The sequence below is a fragment of the Guyanagaster necrorhizus genome (assembly GCF_019112545.1).
Source record: "Guyanagaster necrorhizus MCA 3950 unplaced genomic scaffold BT62scaffold_9, whole genome shotgun sequence".
Classification (NCBI taxonomy): Eukaryota; Fungi; Basidiomycota; class Agaricomycetes; order Agaricales; family Physalacriaceae; genus Guyanagaster; species Guyanagaster necrorhizus.
Genome location: NW_025064888.1, coordinates 567,727 through 584,947, shown reverse-complemented (window position 1 = coordinate 584,947; position 17,221 = coordinate 567,727). Strand labels below are relative to the sequence as shown.

The 17,221-nt window shown below is 48.1% G+C and overlaps 9 protein-coding genes across 9 annotated transcripts; 4 read left to right on the top strand and 5 right to left on the bottom strand.

Moving 5' to 3' along the window:
* The first annotated feature begins 8 nt into the window (after window positions 1-8).
* BT62DRAFT_784581 (uncharacterized protein) lies at window positions 9-1,927 on the top strand. Its single transcript, XM_043182273.1, has 7 exons — window positions 9-263; window positions 331-411; window positions 476-586; window positions 646-789; window positions 842-1,075; window positions 1,136-1,267; window positions 1,319-1,927. The coding sequence occupies exons 1-7, from the start codon at window positions 193-195 to the stop codon at window positions 1,644-1,646; spliced, it is 1,101 nt and encodes a 366-aa protein (XP_043041120.1). The 5' UTR covers window positions 9-192; the 3' UTR covers window positions 1,647-1,927.
* BT62DRAFT_947714 (uncharacterized protein) lies at window positions 1,705-2,823 on the bottom strand (the record flags this gene model as incomplete). Its single annotated transcript, XM_043188033.1, has 6 exons — window positions 1,705-1,906; window positions 1,964-2,159; window positions 2,293-2,337; window positions 2,476-2,623; window positions 2,676-2,697; window positions 2,748-2,823. 6 exons carry the CDS (start codon window positions 2,821-2,823, stop codon window positions 1,773-1,775), a joined length of 621 nt encoding a protein of 206 aa, XP_043041119.1. The 3' UTR covers window positions 1,705-1,772.
* A 168-nt stretch (window positions 2,824-2,991) lies between these two features.
* BT62DRAFT_1074990 (uncharacterized protein) lies at window positions 2,992-4,681 on the bottom strand. The gene is made up of 2 exons (XM_043179070.1): window positions 4,624-4,681; window positions 2,992-4,576 (listed from the first exon to the last, which is right to left on the bottom strand). Exon 2 carries the CDS (start codon window positions 4,574-4,576, stop codon window positions 3,080-3,082), a length of 1,497 nt encoding a protein of 498 aa, XP_043041118.1. The 5' UTR covers window positions 4,624-4,681; the 3' UTR covers window positions 2,992-3,079.
* A 41-nt stretch (window positions 4,682-4,722) lies between these two features.
* On the top strand, window positions 4,723-6,275 carry BT62DRAFT_1074989 (uncharacterized protein). The gene is made up of 4 exons (XM_043179069.1): window positions 4,723-5,240; window positions 5,301-5,543; window positions 5,600-5,826; window positions 5,876-6,275. Exons 1-4 carry the CDS (start codon window positions 4,761-4,763, stop codon window positions 6,123-6,125), a joined length of 1,200 nt encoding a protein of 399 aa, XP_043041117.1. The 5' UTR covers window positions 4,723-4,760; the 3' UTR covers window positions 6,126-6,275.
* Window positions 6,193-7,782, bottom strand: BT62DRAFT_930627 (uncharacterized protein). The gene is made up of 4 exons (XM_043185970.1): window positions 7,250-7,782; window positions 6,950-7,192; window positions 6,659-6,900; window positions 6,193-6,604 (listed from the first exon to the last, which is right to left on the bottom strand). Exons 1-4 carry the CDS (start codon window positions 7,760-7,762, stop codon window positions 6,349-6,351), a joined length of 1,254 nt encoding a protein of 417 aa, XP_043041116.1. The 5' UTR covers window positions 7,763-7,782; the 3' UTR covers window positions 6,193-6,348.
* Window positions 7,783-8,585: 803 nt separating this feature from the next.
* On the bottom strand, window positions 8,586-9,712 carry BT62DRAFT_993275 (uncharacterized protein). Its single transcript, XM_043190396.1, has 3 exons — window positions 9,621-9,712; window positions 8,971-9,565; window positions 8,586-8,901 (listed from the first exon to the last, which is right to left on the bottom strand). The coding sequence occupies exon 2, from the start codon at window positions 9,422-9,424 to the stop codon at window positions 9,017-9,019; it is 408 nt and encodes a 135-aa protein (XP_043041115.1). The 5' UTR covers window positions 9,425-9,565; window positions 9,621-9,712; the 3' UTR covers window positions 8,586-8,901; window positions 8,971-9,016.
* Window positions 9,713-11,996: 2,284 nt separating this feature from the next.
* BT62DRAFT_930625 (fumarylacetoacetate hydrolase) lies at window positions 11,997-13,590 on the top strand. The gene is made up of 8 exons (XM_043185969.1): window positions 11,997-12,257; window positions 12,313-12,394; window positions 12,453-12,631; window positions 12,690-12,715; window positions 12,776-12,977; window positions 13,036-13,093; window positions 13,145-13,259; window positions 13,314-13,590. Exons 1-8 carry the CDS (start codon window positions 12,240-12,242, stop codon window positions 13,540-13,542), a joined length of 909 nt encoding a protein of 302 aa, XP_043041114.1. The 5' UTR covers window positions 11,997-12,239; the 3' UTR covers window positions 13,543-13,590.
* BT62DRAFT_784271 (uncharacterized protein) lies at window positions 13,588-15,256 on the bottom strand. The gene is made up of 5 exons (XM_043182272.1): window positions 15,154-15,256; window positions 14,572-14,886; window positions 14,093-14,520; window positions 13,875-14,042; window positions 13,588-13,822 (listed from the first exon to the last, which is right to left on the bottom strand). Exons 2-5 carry the CDS (start codon window positions 14,876-14,878, stop codon window positions 13,715-13,717), a joined length of 1,011 nt encoding a protein of 336 aa, XP_043041113.1. The 5' UTR covers window positions 14,879-14,886; window positions 15,154-15,256; the 3' UTR covers window positions 13,588-13,714.
* Window positions 15,257-15,283: 27 nt separating this feature from the next.
* BT62DRAFT_947706 (FAD dependent oxidoreductase) lies at window positions 15,284-17,069 on the top strand. The gene is made up of 4 exons (XM_043188032.1): window positions 15,284-15,563; window positions 15,614-15,981; window positions 16,028-16,429; window positions 16,477-17,069. Exons 1-4 carry the CDS (start codon window positions 15,368-15,370, stop codon window positions 16,960-16,962), a joined length of 1,452 nt encoding a protein of 483 aa, XP_043041112.1. The 5' UTR covers window positions 15,284-15,367; the 3' UTR covers window positions 16,963-17,069.
* The last annotated feature ends 152 nt before the right edge of the window (window positions 17,070-17,221 follow it).

The following is a 17,221-nucleotide window of genomic DNA, read 5'->3' as shown; positions in this document are numbered from 1 at the left end:
TCAACGAACAATTGTTTGGTCAGGCGGCTCGAATCCCACAAGGAAAAATCTAGCCAGAACTGTTATGACAAGTCTGATGCGTGATCCGGGGGTACCCAGTGCTATGGGCAAGCGCTTAGTTTAACAAACAATCCACACGTTCGCTGCTGTCTTGCGGATCCCACCGTCTTCCTTCCTCAGACTGTCAAGAAAATGTCCTACGCCGCAGATTTCGGGCGCACTGTTTTCGACCCAGCTCCGGATTATGTCGCGATAACTCGAAGGTCAGCCAACTGCCCATCAGACTACCAACTGTGTCATCGAGCTCACTTGGAATCGATCCAATCACAGTAACACCACTACAACAGGCTCAAGCACATTCAGTCGCTCTCTGTCTGTCGACAATCTCCGCAAGAACAGTCGAAGTTTAAGGTGTGCCTTACCAGTTCGCGTTGCAAAATGCCTCTGTTCGCTTACGAAAAGCTTAATCATCAAGCCTTGGTGATAGACCCTCCTCTGCACGCCGCACCACACGACATGCTCACGAACGATACGAATACGCCTACGACATCTACGCTGCTTCAGCCAAAATGCAATTCGTCATATCGTCAGTAATCTCTTTGCTTGGCCTACCTTAGATATCATCCTAACACACCCCACCCATAGGGTTGAGCCCGTCCACGGAACCCCAACGCCAGGAAAATACACCCTGACCCTCTCCCTCAGAGTCAACAAAATGACGCGCTCCCTATCTGAACCCGTAACGCTCAAACTCAGCGTGGACCCCCGACAACTAAACTTTGTCGTCTTGTGCGTATCTTGCACGGCGACTTGCGTGTTACACACTCACACCTCTCCTCAGCCTTATTCCCGGAAAGACAAGCCTGCCCGTAGGAACACTCTTCTCATATCGTGTCTGGCTGCGAGTCAACGAATTCTGTCATCGCCTGTTCGGGGAGGACGACCTTTGGATAGGGAAGGATCCGGATTTCTCGTGCATTGCCGATGCATCGTTCGCCCGGCTAAGACGGGTGCTGCCCAGTTCCCAGGTGTATGATGCGCTCGTTGGGAGGGCCAAGGTTCAATTTATCATTCGGTGAGTCTTGTATGGCGTTGCGAAGTGACAAGGCCTAAAATCATTTTGATGCTTTTCCAGATGGCATCGCTTTAGCGAATGCGTGTATGATTATTCCTTGGAGTATGAGTGTTGTGGAGTAGGAGCAGTCTTGTTCGAAGACCTAAGACTAAAACTTGAGTGTGATCCGAGAGAAGTGACGTTCTGTATCTAGTGAGTACTGCGTCTGCTGATAATCGTCTTATTCATGACGTTTTCATGAAGTACCGTTCCTTTAAAGTCCCTACCCGTCGGTGCATCCCATCGACTGCGGGTCTGGATCAAAACCTCCTGCAGCGGACAAGCGTCGGAGCATACAATGCATAACATCACGCCCTTCACCGACTCACATATCTATCAGCGAGTGTGGAAATCGGACACCCTAAAAATCGGCGCCAGACTCGACTTCGATGCGCTGAGTAGCAAAATGACGATGGGCTATATGCAGGGCGGCCCCAAAACTGTGATTACTACGATGAGCTCGAGCGTTAAGAAGCGATTTGGATACACAGGCGCCATTGGAGAAGAAAGCAATGAGCCAGTGGAAATATGAATATGGACATGAGTTTGATGATTCGTGACGTCAAGACTAGCATAATACGTGGATACTTCCTTCTACTTTATCCAATTCATGATTTGATTATTGTACAGTTTTCTATTTCTGTAATATGGTACACCCTCATACAACTACTTTTGTCGCTAAAAATTCGGTCCACTCCTTCTCTCCCCAACTGCTTGAGATTTCGTTTGCAATGAGGCCATCCCAAAGGACCGTCGGAGAGACATGAATACCATTTTGCCTCGAGAACTTGACTGTTACACCGGGGCCACATGAGAGAAGCTATGATGGAACAAGACAGCAATACGTACTAGTATACTTCAAATCATTGGTTACAGCGACACCTCCATTCGGGCTTGACCTGAGCGAGAGCAAGTCTTTGATTTCATCCGTGACACTCTGCGACTGGGTTACTTCATTCGCGAGCTTAGCAAGGTTTTCGCGAATTTGAAGCGGAGTTAGGGTGGAAGATGGAATGTCATAATATTCTCCTTGATGTATGAAGAGCTGTGGGTGAATTAGTTAATAGATCTATCAAGGCATCTCGGTGGACAAATGCCCAAACAAGTAGATGGTATAGTTTGCCCATATGACCTCGATTATGCGGGCGCAGCGAAGCAAAGAAGTAAAGAAGACTCACCGCGAGAGAAAATGACCAGAACGATTCCGGAGATGCACGTGCAACCTGAGAAGGAGATGAGTAAGGCTGACCATGGACAATATTGTAGACACCGGAAGGAAAGTTCTGAAGGAGAAAACTTCGGATTCAGAAAGGTGCCAATACCAGCCCAGTCCTTCCCGACGTGATCGAATAATGACTCACCGCTAACCCAGCCTCATGAGTAAATGTCGAGGTACCATGCCATGGTTGGACTTGAGGACGAAAGATGGCTTTCACTTTGCCGTCGTATTTTCCGCCAGGTCCCAACAAAGGCTTGAGGACCGTGTCTATGGTCAGGGCCAGTTTGGCGCTGCAAGGTGCATGTCAGGAATGCGACATTGCATGAGCAACAAGGGGAGTACCTGAAAGGACAAACATAGTCCACTGGGCAGTGGTCAAGATATGAGACATGATGGTATAATTATATCTCGCACAGAAAATATCCAAGGTGTGAGGTGCGTCAGGGCGCCCGGCGATGATGAGGGGACGAAGGGAAGGTTGAAGAGCCATGGTGGTGACGGTGGTAAGTAAGCAAGGAGGTCTTGAATAACGCCACTCGAATTTATAACAAGTGACCATGATAACGCGTCATCGCGTCATCGCGCGATACCCGCATCAATCCGCCACCCCGGAACAGAGCAACTGTAAGTGATGAACCATACAGATTTCCGACGCAGAGAGGGTTGTAACATATATATAAGCCTTTATCTATGTTATGATAGATAGAAGAAAATTCCACATATTTTTTAAATAGGATGCATTAAGATCAGAACGTATCCCGTTCCAGCTCCATCTTCCTGCATTCCTCAATTAACTTTCGCAACTCGCCCACTCCAGATGTGTCTTCTTGATCCATTGGCGGCACTTCGTACTCCCAAGACAAATCCTCTTCCTCATCCTCGTCTTCATCCTCGTCCTCTTGGACAGTATCTTCTTCTTCGCCAGGCAACACACCCAGCTCTCCCCCAGTACAGTCTTCCAATCTAACTCCAGCCTTGTAACACGTATCCCACCACCTCTCCCACCGTTTGAGCCCATCCTCTATTTCGTCTATATACCCGTATCCATTGGCTGGCGCACTCTCAGGTCCACCATTTTTCTCCAACGCCGTCAGGACATTCGGGCTCAGTACCCGCACCCTGGCCAGTTTTGGGAACTTGGACTTGTCCAGCACAGCGGTAAAGTTAGAGTCATTTGCGCGCCGAATCATTGAATCAAGTAATGATAGTTGGGAAGCCCCGTCCTTTTTCACAGTGGTAAACGCCAAAGACAGGCCATGCAGGCCAACATCGCGGATGTTATCATGCATCATCTGACCCTCGATACGCCAGTCAGCGTTAAAGCAAACAGTTTCAAGGTTCGGGCAGCGTTGGAGGACTAGATCCATCGCGATGGGATGCGAACATGTCACGTCAAGGAGAATGAGTTTGCTGCCATGCACGTCCAAGACAGGTAGAATGTCGGATTGGAAGGTGTTGAGCGATAGGAATCGAAGAGATGGAAGAGACCAATTCAGGGTCTGTTCGAGGAACTGCGCGGTATTTCCGTACAAGGAAAGCTGGGTGAGGCGAGGTAGGGTGAGAATGATGGATTCGGCCGCTCCAAGGGGCGGATTGTCTTCATCATCGAGGTTTTTGTGCGACCTGAAGGAGAAATGGGCTGAGGTGAGAAGAGGAAGGGATGATAACATCCAGATGAGCTTAGGGAGGCTTGAAACTGGGACGTTGAGATTAAGGGTATGGATTGTGCGCCTCACATAGGTGCTGATGGTATCTGCGACAGAAGTAAATGCGCCGCTGCTAACTGGAAATGACATGACCATGATTTCTAGGTTAGGGCAGTGCCTTATCACAGTCGATAGCGCGTCTGCCGATTCCGGAGTGAGAACGACGTCCGAGTAAGAGGTGAGGTGAAGGCGCTTGGTCCACCATCCAGGGGAAGGATCAGTTTTGTTAGAGTCGAGAACGGCACAGAGACCGGCAATTTTGGACGGTCCGTTGAAGAAGAGGCAATGAAAGAAGAGTTCGTAGCCAACGCGATGGAACGTTTTGCAGGTCAAGATAATGCTCTTCTTCGTGGAGTAGCTGCGTCGTTGGAGCGCATTTATGGCCTCACTGGGACTGCGCAAGGACCATAAGCTAAAGGCATTACTGAACCACGCACTACAAGCCATCGATGTCGGCAGCGCATGATGAAAGAGCACGTCCTCGTCGGCAGCCAATGTGAATATTGCAGACAATATTTCTGATGGAAGGGATTCCATCTACACGCACATTTAAGTTGAATGTCAAGCTGAGTATTGCATCATACCTTGGCTGAGGAAATCGGGCGGAGTGCAACGGTAAAAAATCAACATGCAAACCCAACCCAGCGCGCGTGTATAGCGTGGGAAGTCGACAGCCGGCGGCAATTTCTTTTCTCCCGGCCATTTTCCCTCTCTGGCAGCGATGTTGAGGCACTTCTCCTCTGACCTCCGTCGTCATGTCTTGGTGAACGGACGTTACATCTCTCCCGAAACCTTGCGTGTCGCTCGCATAGGAAATCTTCCAGAGGGTTACAATCTCGCCGACGTGCTTCAGGCCTCCAAAGCCAATTTGTCACCTCTTGAACAGATACTCCCTGACAAGAATCATATCACTTTACGCTTTTTCAATGAAGATCTCGCTAAGCGCTTTTGCCTCGCAAAGTCCAATGCCCACATGATGGATTCTGCGTATGAGAGCCCGGTAGAGCTCGTCTCTGCGAAGACAGTAGCCTATTGCGGCCTGGGGGCTTCACGCAAAGTCAAGCTTACGGCCGCATCGCCTTTAACCAAAGAGACGACTCTTGCTGCACTCTCACAATTTGGGGACCCCACGGTCACAGATATCCGACTTTACGATGGCAGCGCTTTCATCGACTTTGCAGATGTAAATACTGCTATTAAGGTTCGATGCTGTTCGACTTATGATGGTTATGCACACTCTCATGTTTTACGATTAATATAGGCTGTCAGTTCTCCTGAGATAGAAGGCCTTGTAGATGCCAAGTTTGTCTATTGCGAGACGAGCAGACAACTCAGAGTACCGTCATTCGTTTCAAGAGCCTCTGAAATGAGGCATGATGGAAGGAGGACAGTTATTCTTAGCCATATCAAAAACGTTGATAGAGTAGAGGAAGCCGTATGGTCAGTTGTCGAGTCAAAGACGAGCGACAGAGTGCTGGATTCCCAACTTGTCGCAGAGCAGAAAGTGAGTCAACACCTGTATCCTCGACTCGGAACAATCTGGTATGATCCCGCATATAGGTCATGGTTATCTCATTTGCTACCGCGGCGTTTGCTGCAGAATTCAAAGAGAAACTCAAACCCAAAGGTCTAAAGGTCAAGGTACATTTGGTCAAGTCGCATATGTATAAGGACCAGGTTTCAGCCATTGGTATGGGAGCGAGTCGAACTTTGCAAATTCTCGGAGGCGGGAGCCAAGACCTAGCACAGTTCAACCAGTTTGGTCCGGTTCTGCAAACCGTCCAGAAGTGAGCCTATATCAGTGTTCCGTCCACACTAGATAATGATTTTCTCTAGTGACGATGTTATCGAAATCACATACAAGAGCTTCTGGGATTCCATGAACGCTCTGCTCAAGCTTGAGTCCGGCAATCATGGTGTGACTGGATTTGACGGCGCTTCAATATCTTTCCCAAAGACGTCGCCTGTCACCGTTGCTCCGCCCCGATTGCCTCCATCATCTGAACCCTCTCCATCATTAGAGGGCTTAATGTTTGTAGCGAAGGCGGAGTCACTGATTGCGGAGGCGCTACAAAGCGAGGCTTAATTGATATATTAGAAAGGTTTAAAAGTGCAACGGATCCTGGATCTCAGGGTGCTCATCCGACATCGGTATAACACATGTCAATGTAAAGGATTGAAGCTTCCTCAGAGTGCTTAATATCAATTGAACCCTCAGGCAGAGAAGATATTTGATGGAGATTGTAATATCAAGGACGTGCCCCAGTACTATAAGCCTCATGGACAAACGATTTTAAAGTTCCGCGGCTTCATGACGCCGGCAGGCTGGCATTTGCCTGCGCTGCGAACTCCTCTGCCTTCGCAAGAAATTCCTTCCCTTTTGCTGAACGGATAGCTTCCGTCTGCGGCGCTAACGTAGGGGGTGCGATGGTCACAGGCTCTGTATTCGGTATGTATATCGAGGCGCCTTTGAGCCCAGTAAGGCTATGGGTTCCGGCCTCGAGCTGGATAAGAGCGTTCATGGCATCATGGAAGGACTTGAATGTGATTTCTGTGATGTCGCCGCTGACGTAACAGTTTAAGAAAACGTTTCTGTGAGAATTGTAAAGGGCCACTCACTTCTTGACAACCTGCATCACTGGTCCAAAGTGCTCGAACTGGGCAGAGTTCTTGATCCCGCGCTTGCTCTTTGCGCGAATGTACAACGTTCGGCTTCCACCGAGTTCTATGACTGAGATCGCTGACTTGTCTAAATCTAGTTTTTTCGGCTTCATTTTGACACCAAGAGATTTGGCGGCAGAAGCAAATTTGTCTCTAAACTCAAACGTGGCTTTGGCAGTAGCAAACTGTAAAACGATAGACTAGGACGAGTCAATCGAGGAAAACTATGGAGCGAAGACGTTAGCTCACGTTTTGAGATGCAACAACTTCGGAGTCCAACACCATGGCTTCCGTCTTCGATCCTATAGTAGACCATACAGCCTGCTCAACCTGATCTGTATCCTTAATGCCGCTGATGACTATGCCACGTTTCCCTCCATAAGTAAGCTCTTTGCGTACGTGCACAAATGGAGGGTAATTATAAATTCGGGAATTGTTAAAATAGTCGATGATAGTGTCCTGTAGGAGTCCCACCTTGGGCGTGGCCACAGCCTACCACAATCACCATGATCAGACATGTTGAATACTATTAAAAACAAAAGGAAAAACCTTAATGGCAGAGCGTATATCCGCAAATTCCAGATAGGCGGTAGCCGTACCCCGCTTCTCCTTCTTCACTATTTCCGTGTGGGCCATCGCATCCCAGGAGTCAGCAAAGGTCTCCTTCAACGAATCCGTGCTCGTAGAAATGGGCAGATTGAATATACGTATTTTCCGGTAAGCACCCAAGCCAATATGAGCGGCGATTTCTGCCGACAGAGGTGGTGTCGGGTCCTCGTACTCGTAGGTGAAGTTTTCGCTACGTTTGAAGATCGAATCGACAACACGAGCCGCGCTAGCACTGTCTGGAAACCATACAAGCAGATGGTCCTTGTTTAGTATTGCTTTCTCGACGGGTATTGCTTTCGCATTGTGGAGCGTCCTCTGAACGTCGTAATCTTCGGTAAGATTACCTATTCGTACCAAGCGAGAGGGGGAAGGAGAATTCTGCACTGCCGCTGAGGTCGATAGCGAACGATGCAGGCCATAGTGCCGGAGAGCAAAGGAACATGGCTTAAACATTTGCAAGTGAAAAAAATGGCTGGTACTCCCACGCCACAAACGCGTTCCCAAAGTGGTACGCACAGGACGCTGTGATCACGGTTGCGTACTACATCTCGCGGAGTAGAGGCATTTCATAGGGTACATTGAGAATTGAACATGATGTACAAAGGACATTGATTCATATGAGAAAGAAATACAGGGAGGCATTGAAAGACACGGAATACCGTACCCAATCCTTTTTACGCACTAAAGTCTGACGATAGATATGACGACAAGTTCTTTTTGTTGTAAGTAGAGAGCAGAGTAATGTAACAGAGGACTAGAATTAGCCTCTCGAGAGAGAAACGTTCTACTTAAATACATTTCGTATTACTTCGAGATCTTTCTACGAGATACTAAATAAGTCCGGATCACGATCCAAGTCAGCTGCCGCTGACTGGCATCGTATCTTCGAGTACGTTCTCGTACTCGCTCGGGATTGCTATCCCAACACTTTTCCCAAGTCTCGAAAAGGAGAATGTGAGGGGATACTAGTGAAAGACTTGTTTCAAAAAAGATTAAGTTTTCCTCTCTCTTTGTATCGTGGATCAAGTTGATCCTGTGAGCACACTCGGATAAGGGGAGGTCCTCGTCTTGGAAAAAGATCTTGTCATGAAGGACGCGGTGGGCGTATCGATTTTGATTTTCTGAAATAGTCATTGAGAATCAAATGGCGCGTTAACAACATTCCTGGACGGGTCAGATAACACTGAAGTCGTATACAAAAATCCCAGTTCTTTAATTACATGATTGATAGCCTTCGAGAACGTAAAGGACTTAAAGTAACAGGCACAATTCTTCTTCATGAAGCTTCCAAGAAATCTGCCGCTGTCCGTAGGTACCCGTATGATGTCACGAGAATAAGTAAGGGCAATGATAGTGCAAGGAAAGACGTACTGTACTGTTCACACCTTTCATACATTGGGAAATTGAGAGAGTTCTCAAATTTCACCCACCTTGTGTCTGGAACAGTCATCCATGCCTTGAATCTATCCTCGTTCATTCCGAAGATACAAAGCATCGTACATGAAATGCGCCTCAAAATATCCACGATGGACCAGTCGCTGAGGGTCCCTCTTATTTCAAGTATCGGACGGGTATCGACTATTCCACCGAACCTGATAATCGTCAAGAACGTTGAGCAAGCGAGGATTGGGGACTAGGATGAAATCGGAACCTCAACGTACATTGTTTTCCAGATGGTTTTATCCTCCACCATGGCTCTCCAGGTCGTCATGATATCCTCCACAGCGACGTCTGATATTTCCAGGTCCACAACGGGTTGCGATGAGACACGAAGATGGATTGAAGGCGATTTTTCCCATAGAGAACTTTTCCACCTTCTACGGAGGCAATGGCACGGACGACGATTAAGTGTCGGAGACCTTTCGGTGAACGTGTTGCCACATATTGTCCTGCGAGCATTCCTTGACTACAGTTGGCTCTTGAAAAGAATGAACAGGAACGCCAGTAGGGGCCTACCCCCCCAAAGTGCCCGAGAATATTGAATGAGTCGGAGATCCCAAGATGAGAGACGAGATTCTCGAGCTCATTCATGTATAGCTCTTGTGTCCAGAAGTCTTCCGGGGCTTCCGGAAGATGTGTCGACCGGCCACTTCCAAGTGTATCGTAGAAAGGCATATTGAGTCCATGCTATGTCAACACGACTATTGATCGTACGATTGCACATACCCTGTCGACATCAGAACCGTATGAGGCCTATGATGAATGGTAAGCGATACCAGCAATGCTCCTGGATCGAATCAGGTCACCCGCAACATACTACAAAGTGCGCGATTAGTCTGAGATCAGACAACAGCTAGAACAAACGACGTACTATTCCTGGCTGGAATTTTGCGGCCCATTAACTAGGATAAGAGGTGTTTTACCCGACTTGAGATCACTGACGGCATTATACCAGGTCTGATGATGGTTTCGATGGACATGAGGACGGAAAGAGTGCCGGTAGATGTATTAATGGCACTGGTTCCCAAAGTCTGCTCGATAAACGGAAACGACAGTTTAGAAGGCAGACTGAAAAAGTATCAGTCACAAGCTTGAATGTTTGCAAAAGGTGCACTCAGCACTGTACAAACCGGGGCGGCAGCATTCTTGATCACGTTCTCTATCTTAACGGAGCAGCCCGTAATTCAGCCCTGAGTAGTATAACTTATTCGTAGTCTGTAGATGTCCCAATAGATCGCTTCAGCAAACTAGGTTCAGACCTTCTGAGTGCCATAAACAAATGGGAATCGGACACGGGCGGAGAAGACATGGTTCTGTCAATCTCCGTGAGGATGTCCTTCGAGCACCCAATTGCAAAATGAGATACATCATGGAGGAAGGTTATCGTTGGCTTGTGCGGAAGCGGATGAGGGCGAGTTATGCGGGTATAGGATTACTGTTCTATCACCGCTGAATTTCGATGTCTCTTAAGATTATTGATTTACTCGTATCGTTCAAATCGGAAACTAGCTCCACCTTCCGAACTTAGGATATTAACCTGAGGTTCGAAAGGTCGTAGCTCAAAATACGACCTTATCAAAGATGGTCTGAGTCTACATGCACGAGGACAGGATCGAGTCGACAGTTCTAGCAATGCCAGAGATGCGCTAAGTCGGGACGAGCTATATTTTTGCTCCCTGGGAGAACGCGTATTGCCTTTTCAGTCCTCCCATGGCAAAGAGGATCCAGCCCACGAGTTTTGAAAGTTGAAATTTTTCCAAAACGACGAAAATGATCCGAAAATTGAGAGGCGTCTCACTAAAAGAAGGGTTGCTTCTGATACGAGAGACAGGGCTGGGATCTGAGGCTACAGGGAATGGGGGAGTCATGCCGCATATGTTTGGGAGTTTTCTTTTTAGCGCTCGAGGAAGAATATTCAAGTTCAGCTGCGCGAGCTACGCCGAGGATCTGAATATCCGAATGTGTCCGATACACTACCGCCAGGCGATCGGCTAACCAATGAAGTGTGTTATTAATGGAAGAAAATAGTGTGGGTTATAGAAATGTACAACTTACACACGTGCGAATTGAAAGATACATATCTATGTGTGTCGAGGTCAATGATAGGTCAACGACGAATGAAATTAGCCAGTCTCGAAATAACTGGCTCAAATCAGCTTATCTAAATCGACGTTCCTTTCAATGTCGGGAACCAGTGAGAATTCAAGAGATTGTTAGGCCAAGAACCATTAATCTCCGTTTGCGAAGATGTCAACTGTCTGAAGAAAACCTGAAGGCGTGGAAGAAAAGCGACTGACTCGGCAAGAAATCGTTACCACAAGGTAGAGTCCATACCATGATAATGCCAACTTGAAAGGCAACTTCCCACCCACCTATTATAGATTTGAGTTTTTAAGAACGACGCCAAAACGCGACCTAAACAGTCTTAACGCTCTGAAGAGTCGTGACTTTCTCTGAGGCAAGATGAGCGTTGAGAGCGTATGAGACAAGCTCATTTACGAACATGCACCAGCTGTGGTGTGTGGCATGCGAACGTCAATGGACTCGAGCACCATAGCGTCGGAAACTCATTTCTCGATTGTTCCAACAGTGGCACAGAGGGTATGTCAATACAGATGGGAATTAAAGCTTGACGGAGATGCTTCTCGTGGAATTAGGAACAGCATGAGAGAGGAAGGGTAGCGTCAGACAGGTGACTGGGAAACGCGAATATGCGCGGGCCTGCCCTAAAGAAGCCTTGTCGACCGGGCATATCGAATTCACTGTCCAGGTATACTTACCGGCCACCGCCAATAGTACAAGTCTTGCGAAGGATATATGTCGCACTAGTATATGTAAATAATACTGTTTTACATTCGATGCCGATGATACAATAGAACAGGAAAAGGATCAACTCAAGCTCAGGCCCACAGATTATCATCTTCCAAATGTCCTAATCTCGTAAACCAGATTCAACGATCCGTATGAAGGTCGTTCAATAGATGTAGATAAATGCCCTATCAACAATCGCGTGCCATGAGGCGGGAGGTTTCAGCCCTGCTTCGTCCACAGGTGAGAACCTCCCCCCACTCCTGCTCTACTACTATGATATCCGCAGGGAATTGACGATCCTTTTTCCGTCTCACTGCGCCTCACAATGGAGCCCCGCTGAGATTCTTGTGATGATTACCATACGCGTTTTTGTTTTGAGCATAGGGTTCGCAAAGCACGAGTACTAGCGGTATTGATACTTTTCTGTCCTGAATCTCGTGAATAGTTGTATTGTCTACCGTGCAATGCAGTTCCCTTGCTTCCGCATACTGCACTTGTTACTTCCGACGGAGTACTCGTGCTCCTCAGGTGCTCACCAAACCGGCCCGGGCCAATGATAGCCGTGATTCGCGGAGAAATTGCGCCTTTCCATTATTTCTCACCTGCAGGTGTCTGACAAATTCTAGTTCTTTCCCTCAGCTCTTCCGACTGTACTGTGAACTGAATTATTGAAATTTAAATGGCGCCCATCAAGACAGTAAGCTCCCCGATAAATGATTTAGACGCACTCCCTTGACGGCTCTGCTTACTAGCAATGGACACGTCTGATTCGGTTCGTAGCCATCGAGACTTCGCGTGTGCACATCGGTGAGCCTGTGGATGCTTTGTTGGATGGTACGTCGTCGTCATTTCTCAGTACATATTTGTTGCTCATGTGAATTGTCCATTGCAGTGGGCTTGGCTGCCCACGAAGGCAAGACTATCAAGGCGTATGAAATCGTCGGTTCTGCGTTAGACCCTGCCGCTCAGGTTTCGAAGAACATACTTACCGTGAAGCAACTCTTGACGCCTCTGGCCGCAGAAGAAGTCAAGGTGGTTCGATGCTTGGGGCTGAATTATTCGGATCACGCTGTTAGTTTCCTAATTTCTTTCGGCGCTCTTTTCATTGGGGCTAACTTTCGCATGAAAGGCCGAGGCGAAGATGGCTAAACCAATGTGAGATCGACAGCTATCCTAGATCGTTTCGCCATAATGACGGCTTGTGACTTACTTTAGGTATCCGGTTTTGTTCTACAAACCCGTCAACTCTCTCATCGGACCTCTGGCACCCATCGTTATCCCAACGGCTGTTCAGCCCCCGAAGGAGCACCAGTCAGACTATGAAGTCGAGTTCACTATCGTGATTGGAAAACCCGCGAAGGATGTATCGGAGGAGGACGCTCTGGACTACGTCCTCGCATACACCGGGGCGAATGATGTTAGTATCTTCTTTCTCACAGGCTTCCCCCCTGTTTACCAGCTAGATAATTTTGTAGGTATCGTTCCGAAAACACCAAATGATCGTTTCGCAATGGGGATTCTCTAAAAGCTTCGGTGCATTCATCTCCTCATTGTCTTGACTGGTTCTTTGCTCACGTCTTCCAGATAACACAAATCCATTGGGACCCTGTCTGGTCTCTGCATCTGCAATCCCTGACCCTCAAGCCGTGTCCCTCAAATCCATTTTGAATGGAACGCTTGTACAAAACGGGACTACTGCGTGAGTATTTGTGCCATTAGTCCCTCACCCTTGGTAACCTGTTATCCATTTTAGCGACCAGATCTTCAATGTCAGGCAAACAATTGCCCACCTATCCCAAGGCACTACGCTAGAGCCGGGTTCAATTATCTTAACAGGTACACCTGCTGGTGTCGGATTTGTCCGCAAGCCACCCTTGTATCTCAAAGACGGCGACAACATTTCGGTGTGGGTAGGGAACGGTATTGGTACACTTGTAAACGATGTGCAGGAGGCGAAGGCCCCAGTCAAAGCAAAACTGTAACAATCTACACTCGCAATAATGTATCTGACCAATGAAATATTGCTGGGAAAACGTTCATGTCTCGCGCAAGTACGAAGGTAGGTACTTAAAACTGGGATAAGTTCAAGAAAAACATTCGTCTTCACGGCCGCTATACTATTTCATCTCTATATTCGAATTTATTCCTACATATCTATGCCTCTTTTCCCTTGGGCTTATTCACAGGATACCTAGGTCGGCCAGTTTCAAGGAATGTCCGTACGTTATCCAGGACTTGGCATTCACCAACATATATCGTTCCCTACACGTGACTGGTGAGATTCAACACATCGCGCAGAATAGCAATATCTTACCGTGGTAAATGCACCCCAATGTGGTTGGATGGTAACTTTATTAGACTGAAGGAACCATGAATTGGGTTTAGGCTCGCCGACGAACACGTCAAGGCCTGCACGTTTGATTTTACCACTCTCAAGAGCTTTAATAAGTGCGGTTTCATCCACAATAGCACCACGAGAGGTCTGTACGGGACGTCAGAAAAAGAAGAGAAAGAGGGATAAAAACACCTAACATTAACAAAGAAAGCGCCATGTTTCAATTTTTCTATACGCTCCGTGTTCAACCACTGTCTCGTATCAGGCGTGAGTGGACAATGCAAGCTGAGAACATCGGAAGAGGCGAGGAGCTCGTCTTCAGTAACGTAAGAGACATCCAGGGCCTTCTCCTCTTCATCGCTCAACTTCGTCCGGCTGTGATAGATGACCTTCATCCCAGTGCCCTGGACCTTCTTCGTGGTAGCCTTCGCGATCTTGCCCATGCCAAATATCCCAAACGTCTTCCCATAAGGATCTTCGTTCAGTTCTAAATTGTCGCGCCACTTGCCGGCTCGACAGTTGGCTTCGACTTGAGAGGTATCCCGTAGGACGGCGAGGGTGAGGAAGAGAGCCATGTCGGCGGTTGCATTAGTTACCGCGGTGGGGGTGTTAGCAGCATAGGCACCTAGATGCGAGTTCAGATGAAGATCTGAATGCGTATATAGAGCATACTTACCGTTCTCCGCCAAGAACTCTGTAGGGATGTCATCGTACCCTGCCCCGCCAGACGCGAACAATCCACATCCAGGAAAGAGCGGTCGTAGCATCTCTACAGTGAAGGGGCCATACTTCGCTGTCCCAAATAAAACATAACTCGCATCGAATGGACCGTGTTCTTCACATAGTCTCTTTACCTCGCGGATCACCTGGGGATGGTCATCGGGTACGAACCAATGAACATCGGCTACTTCTTTGAGAGCAGCAAATTCTTCAGTGGCAAAGCGAGGCGAACCGATTCCTAAGACCTTTTTGCGTTGCGACATAGTAGGACCTCAAAGCGTGAAAAGTTAGGAGGATAGCAGAAGTGATCACTGATAAAACATATCGGCCGAGATAGGTTTATCAGAGAAAAGATAAAGAATGTTGTTCCTGGATAGTTCCGAAGACCCGGTGGCGAAGAGAATTGAAAGATGGTGCAAGAAATGGTAAAAAATTGATACAAGTCCCAAAGTGAACAGAGATAGGCAATATAGACCCTTCACTTTGAGATAAGGCAGAAGTCTGCGATGGGGTTATTAAAAATGGGCCGTTCTCTTACAGTAGGAGTACGTTCTGTTACGTCGTTGGTAGGTAGAGGTAGGCAAAGGAGAGGGGTAAAGCAAGGACGAAAAACGAACCAAAAAAGACGCAAATCGTCGCCACTCGGTAGCATCCGAGGGTCCGTGCCGCTCTGCCTGCAACCAGCTCCTCGAAAGATAGCTACTTTAAAATAAAATGGGCGTTGAAATAGGACCCACCTCAAATTCCAACATATGGTCTCTCTGCAAGATAAGAAAGTCATTATCGTGGGGGGTGCCGTTGCCGGGCTCAGCACTAGCCTTCACCTCGCTCGTTCCGGAGTCGACGTGACTGTGATCGACTACCAGCCATATGGAGAGAACGGGTATGCGCCATCCAAGGGATGTGATGCACCATCAGCCGATGTGAACAAAGTCTTTCGTTGCTGGTGTAAGTACTTTGTTAGCTGTCTCTCTCCATTTATTTAACATCTCCCTTAGATGGCAAAGAAACGGATTACCAGCATCTCGCATTTGCAGCAAGGGAGGAATGGTTCCAGTGGAACAAGGATCTCGCAGCAACACCTGCCGAGGACCTTCCACCCTCGCTGACCCCAAACACAGAACTGCTGTATCTATCTGGCGTCCTTCGTCTTCCTGCATCAGAATCTTCACCTATCAGCCAGTTTGACCGGGATAGCCTGGCGACGCTCACACCGGAGCAGCGAAGTAACGCATATGTTTTGTCAGAGGGTGGTGATCTCGGAGGAGAAAGTAGGAGGGTGCGCGCGGTCAATTGGAACGGAGACGGTTTGCTGGATTTGAACGGCGGTTTTACCAGAGCCGATAAGGGTTGCGCGTATGCAAAGGTGTGTTGACCTGATCTTCTCATACACATCCACTGACATTGTCTAGTACCTTGCTGGTAAAGCAGGCGTCAAGTTTATCCTTGGTCCAGAGAAAGGCAAGGTTGTCGAGATCATTAAGGATGATAAGGACGGTGAGAAGAAGGCTACGGGTGTCAAGACGAAGGATGGCGTCGTTCACACCGGCGACCTCATCATTGTTGCAGCAGGAGGTTGGACGCCGTCACTTCTTCCTGAAACCGCCGATCGCCTCGAGACCACCGCTGGGTCCGTCATGCTCTATCAGTTCCCTCCCAAAGAGGAGGAGCCCGAACTCTGGTCAAAGTACTCTCCAGAGAACTTTCTCGTTTGGGCATGGGGACTTAGCGGTAACGACAGCCCAATCGGTAACGTGTACGGCTTTCCCATTACTGAGGATGGGCTACTTAAAGTGGGATATCGCGGTTTGAAGGTATGAGTCTATATGGTTCATAAATAATCATGCTAATCAACACGCAGTACACCAATTTTGTGGACCATCCGTCTGAACCTGGGCTGCGAATCTCCGTGCCAAAGACCAGGTATACCGACATCAAGGAGACCCGGATACCACTCGTCGCGGTTGAGCTGATCAAGGATACACTACGCAAGCTGTTCCCCGACATCGCTGAAAAGGCGACTGTCGCGAGCACGCGCCTGTGCTGGTACTGTGATAGCCTCGACAACAATTTCCTCATCGATTACGTGCCCGGGTATGGAAAAAGCTTGTTCGTTGTGAGCGGTGGGAGTGGCCATATGTTCAAGTTCCTGCCGAACCTTGGGGGCAAAGTAATCGATGCGCTTCTGGGGAAGGAGACGGTGTATACGAAACTATGGAAATGGCCTCAACCGGATAAGGGGAAGATTCCGTGGATTGAGAAGACGAATGGTCTGCAAGAGGGCGAGCTGGGACCGAGGGTATTAAGGAAGGTGGTCCTTGCGGAGGAGGTGGATCTGGCCCTTTGATCCACCGACTTGGCGTTGGAAAGTGTGCCTGGGACATAATGTTAAACGTGCATTTGTATTCTAGCGAAGGCATGGAACTAAACCACAGTGTGACGTTGACAAGCGACTCCTCCCAGGAGAACCTCTAAGGAATAAGGTCTATTTGTGACGACATATCATCGGATAGCGACTTTCTTTGCTGTAGCCATTCCTGAACCTCCAGATGTATAAGTTGAAGATTGCATGCTCGGAACGCGTACAAGCGTCGGTGGTTGTACAT

Coding starts and splice junctions, on each gene's coding strand:
- BT62DRAFT_930627 (XM_043185970.1), bottom strand. CDS start 7,762: ATGTTTAAGCCATGTTCCTTTGCTCTCCGGCACTATGGCCTGCATCGT. Junction 7,193..7,249: donor ATATACGCTCTGCCATTAAG/GTTTTTCCTTTT, acceptor TGATTGTGGTAG/GCTGTGGCCACGCCCAAGGT. Junction 6,901..6,949: donor AAGTTGTTGCATCTCAAAAC/GTGAGCTAACGT, acceptor GACTCGTCCTAG/TCTATCGTTTTACAGTTTGC.
- BT62DRAFT_784581 (XM_043182273.1), top strand. CDS start 193: ATGTCCTACGCCGCAGATTTCGGGCGCACTGTTTTCGACCCAGCTCCG. Junction 264..330: donor TATGTCGCGATAACTCGAAG/GTCAGCCAACTG, acceptor ATCCAATCACAG/TAACACCACTACAACAGGCT. Junction 1,076..1,135: donor AAGGTTCAATTTATCATTCG/GTGAGTCTTGTA, acceptor ATGCTTTTCCAG/ATGGCATCGCTTTAGCGAAT.
- BT62DRAFT_1074989 (XM_043179069.1), top strand. CDS start 4,761: ATGTTGAGGCACTTCTCCTCTGACCTCCGTCGTCATGTCTTGGTGAAC. Junction 5,241..5,300: donor ATGTAAATACTGCTATTAAG/GTTCGATGCTGT, acceptor CGATTAATATAG/GCTGTCAGTTCTCCTGAGAT. Junction 5,827..5,875: donor GTTCTGCAAACCGTCCAGAA/GTGAGCCTATAT, acceptor GATTTTCTCTAG/TGACGATGTTATCGAAATCA.
- BT62DRAFT_930625 (XM_043185969.1), top strand. Junction 12,716..12,775: donor GCGAAGATGGCTAAACCAAT/GTGAGATCGACA, acceptor GACTTACTTTAG/GTATCCGGTTTTGTTCTACA. Junction 12,978..13,035: donor CATACACCGGGGCGAATGAT/GTTAGTATCTTC, acceptor ATAATTTTGTAG/GTATCGTTCCGAAAACACCA.
- BT62DRAFT_947706 (XM_043188032.1), top strand. CDS start 15,368: ATGGTCTCTCTGCAAGATAAGAAAGTCATTATCGTGGGGGGTGCCGTT. Junction 15,982..16,027: donor AGGGTTGCGCGTATGCAAAG/GTGTGTTGACCT, acceptor GACATTGTCTAG/TACCTTGCTGGTAAAGCAGG. Junction 16,430..16,476: donor TGGGATATCGCGGTTTGAAG/GTATGAGTCTAT, acceptor ATCAACACGCAG/TACACCAATTTTGTGGACCA.
- BT62DRAFT_1074990 (XM_043179070.1), bottom strand. CDS start 4,576: ATGGAATCCCTTCCATCAGAAATATTGTCTGCAATATTCACATTGGCT.
- BT62DRAFT_784271 (XM_043182272.1), bottom strand. CDS start 14,878: ATGTCGCAACGCAAAAAGGTCTTAGGAATCGGTTCGCCTCGCTTTGCC. Junction 14,043..14,092: donor ATGGCGCTTTCTTTGTTAAT/GTTAGGTGTTTT, acceptor CGTCCCGTACAG/ACCTCTCGTGGTGCTATTGT. Junction 13,823..13,874: donor ATTGGGGTGCATTTACCACG/GTAAGATATTGC, acceptor AGTCACGTGTAG/GGAACGATATATGTTGGTGA.
- BT62DRAFT_993275 (XM_043190396.1), bottom strand. CDS start 9,424: ATGCCTTTCTACGATACACTTGGAAGTGGCCGGTCGACACATCTTCCG.